General features: G+C 32.6%; 1 protein-coding gene across 1 annotated transcript; it reads left to right on the top strand.

Moving 5' to 3' along the window:
• The first annotated feature begins 1,281 nt into the window (after positions 1 to 1,281).
• Positions 1,282 to 5,470, top strand: LOC105131361 (F-box/LRR-repeat protein 3-like). Its single transcript, XM_011034292.1, has 8 exons — positions 1,282 to 2,132; positions 2,529 to 2,654; positions 3,034 to 3,138; positions 3,236 to 3,629; positions 3,707 to 3,836; positions 3,943 to 4,237; positions 4,343 to 4,594; positions 5,067 to 5,470. The coding sequence occupies exons 1-8, from the start codon at positions 1,482 to 1,484 to the stop codon at positions 5,118 to 5,120; spliced, it is 2,007 nt and encodes a 668-aa protein (XP_011032594.1). The 5' UTR covers positions 1,282 to 1,481; the 3' UTR covers positions 5,121 to 5,470.
• Positions 5,471 to 7,651: the final 2,181 nt, after the last annotated feature.

The following is a 7,651-nucleotide window of genomic DNA, read 5'->3' on the forward strand; positions in this document are numbered from 1 at the left end:
AAATACCCCTACTTTAGAAATACTTCAACTCCTTTCCTTTTCCTCTCATCTGAGCTTTATTTTAAACATGGAAAGTAGAATAAAAAATTGATTTGATGAAAACAAATATTTGCTATAAAAGTGTGAAGGATCGTGGATTTAAGTCATTTATTATCTTATTATTATTAAACTTAATTCAATTTGATAAGTTAATTTAATTACTTATTAACTTGATTTAAATTAGATTTTAAATTAAATCAAATAAAATTTAACTCCATCAAATATATTCGATTCACAATCCAATCACCCTTATTAAAATCTAATTTTAAAAAAAATAAAATAATATTATTTTAATTTTTCTTAAAAAATATTAAAATAACATCATTTAGATTTATCCATGTTAATAAGTGGATAAACCTCTTAATTCATGACCTAGTCTTGGACCGACTCATGAGTCAAACCAAGTTTAATGATCTTTGGTAATATCATCACATATTATATTAATTTGTCTCATAAGAAATCCTTGATTGAAAATTAATTTGTTACTATTTTAAATTTTAAAAAGTTAAATATTTTACTAGAGTATTTTGTTAAAAAAAAAATGTAAACAAGATGAAGGAGATTTAAAATAAAAATAAATATACAAAAGCTATAAAATATGTAATTATTAAGGATTTTCAAAACTTTTCACAAACCAATACTCTTAAATGAAGATTTAATTCTTTTATTTCATGTTCAAGTTTATTAAGCTCACATCACATGGTTTATTTAGTTTTTTCTTTCCTTTTTAACTCTTTTAAATCTATGTGATTATTATAGAATTTGATTGTGATTATCTAGTATTTTCCTATCTTAATTACCCTATACTCACAATTTAATTTAAGAAAATTATCATTTTCTTCATTCATAACAAAGATCATCCCAAAAAATTTTAAATAAAATAAAATTAAGATAATAATGATTAGTTTAGTAAAGCAATTTTAACATTGGGAGTTAAAAAATGCAATAAAAAGATTTGAGAGAGAATTCTAAGTTATCATTTGAGGTCGGGATTGAATTGGTTTTTTATTAAATTTTGAATTTTTTATTTAAATTAATTATTTTTTATTTCTTAAAAAAAATTTAAGTATTAATAATAAAAAATAAGAAAATCATCTTAATATATTTTTTAAATTAAAATATTAAAAAAATAACTTCAACAATCCCAAAGAATGAATAAGGATAAATTGGTCCTTTGAGATGAGAACAAACAGAATAAAGTTCTTCCTTAAGAAAGCCCCACAAGGGCAATACCGTAATCAGAACATATCCATCTTCCTCATCCGACACTCCCTCTTCAACTACCTACAGCAGACCACCATTTCTTTTTTATCCTTCTGTAACGGTTACTTCTCAGCCCCCAAAACCTCCCTTACTTCTTCTCCCTCTCCTCTGAGAATCCCACAACCAAACCAAACCCGAAGACCTCACCTTTTTTCTTTACCTTCTGAATCTCTTTAACCATGAAGAGACAAAAGACCTTAGAAACCAACGCCAACAACAGCAACCTGTTTGATCTCTTGTCTGAAGAAATAGTTTTTACAATTTTAGACTTCATTGACACAAACCCTTTAGACAGAAAGTCTTTTTCTTTAGTTTGCAAGTCATTTTACATTACAGAATCAAAACACCGCAAAAATCTTAAGCCTTTAAGACAAGAACTCCTTCCAAGAGTCCTTAACAGATACCCACATGTAAACCATCTTGATCTTTCTTTATGTCCACGTATAAATGACAATTCTTTGAATGTAATAGCAAACACCTGCAGAGATTCATTGAATTCTATTGATCTTTCAAGGTCAAGGTTCTTTTCTTATAATGGGTTGATGAGTTTGGCTTTGAATTGTAAGAATTTGGTGAGTATTGACTTGTCTAATGCCACTGAGTTGAGAGATGCTGCGGCGGCTGCGGTGGCGGAAGCTAAGAATTTGGAGAGGTTGTGGTTGGGGAGGTGTAAGTTGATTACTGATATGGGTATTGGATGCATTGCTGTTGGTTGCAAGAAGTTGAGGTTGATTAGCTTGAAGTGGTGTATAGGTGTTAGTGATTTAGGTGTTGGTTTAATTGCTGTTAAGTGCAAGGAGATTAGAAGTTTGGATCTTTCTTACTTGCCAGTAAGTTAATTATTCTTGGTTTAATGTTAATTAGTTTCTGTGTTTTTGTTTCATTTTTCTAATTGTTTTATATGGGAATGGATTTATTTTGTAGCTGTATCAAGTCTTGAATTTAGTTTAAGTTAATTTGTTTGTTGTACCCATCAAGTTAGGATTTTTCTCTTTTTCTTTCATATTTATTTTATCACTTTTGTTCTGTGTTTGAAGATGTTGATCGTAATTATGATGTGAATAAATTCTGGAAATTTATTCCTACATGTTGATGTTTCCATTTAAGAAACGGTGAGTTATAATGAATTAGATTAGCTGACATGAAGGTTTGCGAAGTCTGCGATTTCATCTAATTGAAAGTTTTCGATTAAATTATACTCATGTTATTGTTTTCCTTCTGTGCAGATTACAAATAAATGCTTACCGTCCATTTTGAAACTACAACATCTTGAAGATATAGTTCTAGAAGGATGCTTTGGTATAGATGATGATAGCCTTGCTGCTCTCAAACATGGCTGCAAGTCCATGAAGGTATATAGATTAGCGAAGCATTAATCTTATAATATGACCAGACTTCTGATATATCGTACCTAATGTAATACAATATGTCTGCCAAACCTCTGTAATCAAAATATTTGTAAGGATTGGGTTATGACAGATGAGAAAGATACTCCATCAAGTTCTTCTTGCATATTTTGTTTGCGGCTATTTTTATGGCATGGAATGTCATCAAGCATGTTCTGTTTAATTAAGTTAAGAATATGTTATATATATAACCGGAAAATATAAACTGCGATTGAATTTGACCACTAGGGCTCACGAAGTTTTATTTTCAACTGAATGAAAGTTCACTTCAATTGCACGCCGAAGTAATCTGTTTGACAAATTACCTTAACTCTTCCTTTCACAGGCACTCGATATATCAAGTTGTCAGCACATCAGTCATGTTGGCCTGTCTTCCTTAATAGGTGGTGCTGGAAGCCTACAGCAACTCACCCTGTCATATAGCTGTCCTGTAATTTTTTTTAACTCTGTTCTTTTTGTAATATGTGAGAAGTTTTTTTTATTTCTCTGATCTCTGTGCTTACAATTTCTTGATGGCGTTGATTCAGGTCACCCTAGCTCTGGCTAATAGTTTGAAAAGGCTTTCCATGTTGCAATCTGTCAAGCTAGATGGTTGTGCGGTTACCTCTGCTGGACTGACAGCCATTGGCAATTGGTGCATAACACTAAGTGAGCTGAGCCTGAGTAAATGTTTAGGAGTGACAGATGAAGGTCTCTCTTCTCTTGTAACAAAGCATAAAGACTTGAAGAAGCTAGATATAACATGCTGTCGGAAGATAACTGATGTTTCTATCGCCTACATCACAAATTCATGCACCAATCTCACTTCCCTGAGAATGGAGTCATGTACCTTAGTTCCTAGTGAAGCATTTGTTTTGATTGGACAGCGATGTCAGTTTCTTGAAGAGCTTGATTTAACAGATAATGAGATTGATGATGAAGGTTTCTCCTTTCACCTTCACTTTGCAATGAAGAAATGCCTGTATAGACTAGCATACTTATGCTCATTTTATTTGCAGGTCTGAAGTCCATTTCTAGATGTTCTAAACTCTCCAGCTTAAAATTAGGAATCTGCCTAAACATAAGTGACGAGGGGCTTTCACATGTTGGCATGAAGTGCTCAAAACTTACTGAGCTTGATTTGTACAGGTATTTAGTTGCAATCCCTGATTTGGTTCTAGTCAATGGAATTTAAGTAATTGAAATAACAATAATCAGTAATTTATGATGAACTGATTGGAGTTGCTTTATCCAGGTCTGCTGGAATAACAGATTTGGGCATTCTAGCGATTTCCCGAGGTTGCCCTGGGCTTGAGATGATCAATATGTCATATTGTATTGACATTACTGATAGTTCCTTACTATCACTTTCAAAATGCTCAAGGTTAAACACATTTGAAAGTCGAGGGTGCCCTCTTATCACATCTCTAGGTCTTGCAGCCATTGCTGTGGGGTGCAAGCAACTCATTAAGCTAGACATAAAGAAGTGTCACAACATTGGTGATGCTGCAATGCTTCCACTTGCACACTTCTCTCAGAACCTCAGACAGGTATTCTCCCTTGGGCAGTCTGGCCTTTATTATCTCCCTTGTTTGCCAAAACAACACCTTGAGAACAGTATTGATATTGGTGGTTGTGGTATGGTCTTTTTGCAGATTACTTTATCATATAGCTCAGTTACTGATGTGGGGCTATTGGCCCTTGCCAGCATCAGCTGCCTGCAAAGCATGACAGTCCTGCACTTAAAGGGCTTGACTCCAAGTGGATTGGCAGCTGCCTTGTTGGCATGTGGAGGCTTAACAAAAGTGAAGCTCCATTTGTCTTTTAAATCATTGCTTCCACTGCCTCTTTTTGAACATTTGGAAGCACGTGGTTGTGTGTTTGAGTGGAGAGATAAAGAGTTTCAGGTATGTCCTTGATTTATGATGAGCTGGTGCAATATTTCCCAAAACTATCTGATTAGCTTAATGTAAAGATATTATCTGCCATGGCCACACAATTATGGATATGTACCTTGATAGTATTATTATAGTATGACCGTTGGTACATATGTGTGCATTCTGTCGTATGTATGCATTCTGTCTGGAGACAGAATATTTGTGCTCATCTATGCTTTCTTCTGGAGCATCAAAAGAAATAGTAGTCAGACCACAATTTACTTTTTAGATTTTTGGTTCCCAGAGCTATAAAGTTCTGCTATTCATTTGTCTCCATCAACAGCAGTTTTTAAAATTAGATGGATTTAGCTGAATTAATATATGGATTTTTCCCTTTGTGGTAAATAACGCAAAGAATGCATCGATAATTGTGTCTTCCGCCAAACTCTTACCCAGCGACTGAAAATTTTGATGATGAATGTTATGTTTTTATGATTGACAGGCTGAATTAGATCCGAAGTGTTACAAGTTACAGTGGGAAGATATAGCTCAATAGAGACTCTGAGTTGTGTTCTCTGGGGAGGATAAGTTCTCCTGCCAGCAAATGTAGAATCTAAACTGAGAAGGCGTGGTTCATACTTCGTAAAGAAATTAGGAATCAAGTTGAGAAGGCGGCAAAGTGTCATACTTCATATAGCAAATTGGAATTCTGGGCTCATGTTCTAGTTTTGATGCAGCTGGTAATCATGTCTGGCCTGCCTTCCTTAATTGTATCATACAAGACAAGGTACAATCATGATGGCCTAATGGTCTGTTAGCTGGATAGCTTGGAAGCAAGCAGTGACTTTGTAGCGTGTGAACATGGAACCAGAAAAATAAAAGCAATGTTCGTCAATTATTCTGTTACTTCAATTTTTGTACGTAAGCTCACATGACAGGTTCATTTTGTGATCGTCATCATAAACAAGAGAACAATCTCCTCTTGTGTATCAAAAAATATGAAGACCACTTGTTCATAGACCCAGAAGAGGCGACGATTCTCGGCCCATCTATACTTCTCAATCTCCAATTAGGCTTCTGCGTGGCTCCTGCATGGGCCTTGGACATAGGTTGTCATATTTCATAATAAAAGAGAGAATGAGAGGTGCGTTTCTTGATCCTACAGTCTGTTTTAAAAATACGGTAAATATTTTTTAAAAAATAATATTTTTGTATTTTTTAAAATTTATTTTTAATATTAATATTAATATATCAAAATGATCTAAAAATATTAAAAAAATTAAACTAAGAAAAAACTTCAAAAATCTTCATAAATGTGATTATGCTACAATGTCAAATAGGGTCTTGAGTAAATTATTCAGATTATTGCAATATTGTAAAAATTGCATTAAAATTAATTGAATGATTTTCTGAATTTATTGGATAATTCCGGTTAAAAAGATTTTTTAAAAATGGCTGGATTGGATTTTTTGGTCTAAATTAAACATTTTGAATGCTTATCCTTCTTAGTAACTGATTTTTTTTATGTTTATATGCATGATTTCTTCATGTCATATAAAAATTTGTAAAACATTATATTCTTTATATTCATATAGATATATGTCGTGAAGTTTAAAACATTTTTACAAAAGGATACGTTGAATAATATAAATGTTACTTTTTGAGAACTCCATGATGAGACTAAGAGTGTGTTTGTAATATATTATACAAATATATTTATTTATTTATTTATAATTAATTTTTAAATTTAATTTATTTAATAAAAAATAATTTACAAATAATAATTTATTCTCAAAATTTTAATTAATTAATTAATTATTATTATTATTATTATTATTATTATTATTATTATTATTATCACTACCATAACCACTGCAGCCCCGTTACATCTTCCATCACCTTATCATTATATTTCTTACATCACATGTAAATGCCTGCAAAATAAATCTGCGATTATATCATTTTGAACCACTTAAATAAGGCTGTTCATGTGGCCATCGAAGGGTCAATTTCTATGATGACGAAAGGGCTCGGTGCTAGCTAAGATTGAGCGTGCAATTTGCGTCCTAGGTATAATCACAGATAGATATTTTTTTTTGTTTGATAAATCGTACTGTGTTATCACATGAAACATGACCAGGTCTCCCCTCTCAACGAGTCAGAACTTTATTCCGAGGAACAATACTGCTTGAAAAGTCAACAAAACTGCCATGCATGGTAAGACACTGCACCTTCCCGTATGAGAGGTCACTGTGCATGGCCATTGTTGTGGCCTCCCCATTCTCTGGCTGGCTGGCTGTTCCACGCTGTAATTGGCAAACGGAGGAAAAAAGGGTTCCAAATATGTCAATCAAGTCCACCGGGAGACGAACCCAGGTGCTGGCCACCACCGCACCATGGAACCTTCATATTTCGATACTGCTGGTCTTTGAGAATAATAATATAATTATTGTTATTTTTTAAAAATTATTTTTCATATTAATGTATTAAAATAAACTAAAAATACTAAAAAAATAATATTAATTTAAAAAAATTTAAATTGTTTTTAAAATATTTTCAAAACATAAAAACAAATATACTAATTTTCTATAAATTTACAGGGGAACATTAGCTACTTTTAAGTCAGTTAATTAAAGCTTAGTTTCTCAAAAATAATTAACTGGCCTTACAGTGTCAGGAATAATTAGATAGTCTCTTGGCTAAGTTTTTTTTTTTTTCTCCCAAAAATCCCTCCTTTTGTAGACAAGTCTCCTCATTTTATTTTATTCTTTTTTATTTACTCTGTTTTTCAAGATTGCAAAAAGAAAAAAGGAGCACTAAATTGACAAAGGACTCAATTATAAAAAAAAAATATGGAGATTAAATATATAGTTTCTAAGAACAAGGACTAAATTATAATACATTATATTATACTATTTCATGCACGCAGCAGGTCAAAGGAGAAATGGTCAGACTTGATGCCTCAACAGTGAATAGCGGCTAGCTCACAGCTTCACTGGCTTTGGAGAGTAAATTATTATTTGAAGGTTCGTTTCTTCGTGGGGAAAAAGTTTTGAAGTTCTTCAGTCCACGCTATTAATTTATTCG

Source organism: Populus euphratica, unplaced genomic scaffold (genome assembly GCF_000495115.2).
Source record: "Populus euphratica unplaced genomic scaffold, PopEup_1.0 scaffold23.1, whole genome shotgun sequence".
In the NCBI taxonomy this organism is placed as follows: Eukaryota; Viridiplantae; Streptophyta; class Magnoliopsida; order Malpighiales; family Salicaceae; genus Populus; species Populus euphratica.

Coding starts and splice junctions, on each gene's coding strand:
- LOC105131361 (XM_011034292.1), top strand. CDS start 1,482: ATGAAGAGACAAAAGACCTTAGAAACCAACGCCAACAACAGCAACCTG. Junction 3,630..3,706: donor TAATGAGATTGATGATGAAG/GTTTCTCCTTTC, acceptor TTTTATTTGCAG/GTCTGAAGTCCATTTCTAGA. Junction 4,238..4,342: donor TCTCTCAGAACCTCAGACAG/GTATTCTCCCTT, acceptor GTCTTTTTGCAG/ATTACTTTATCATATAGCTC.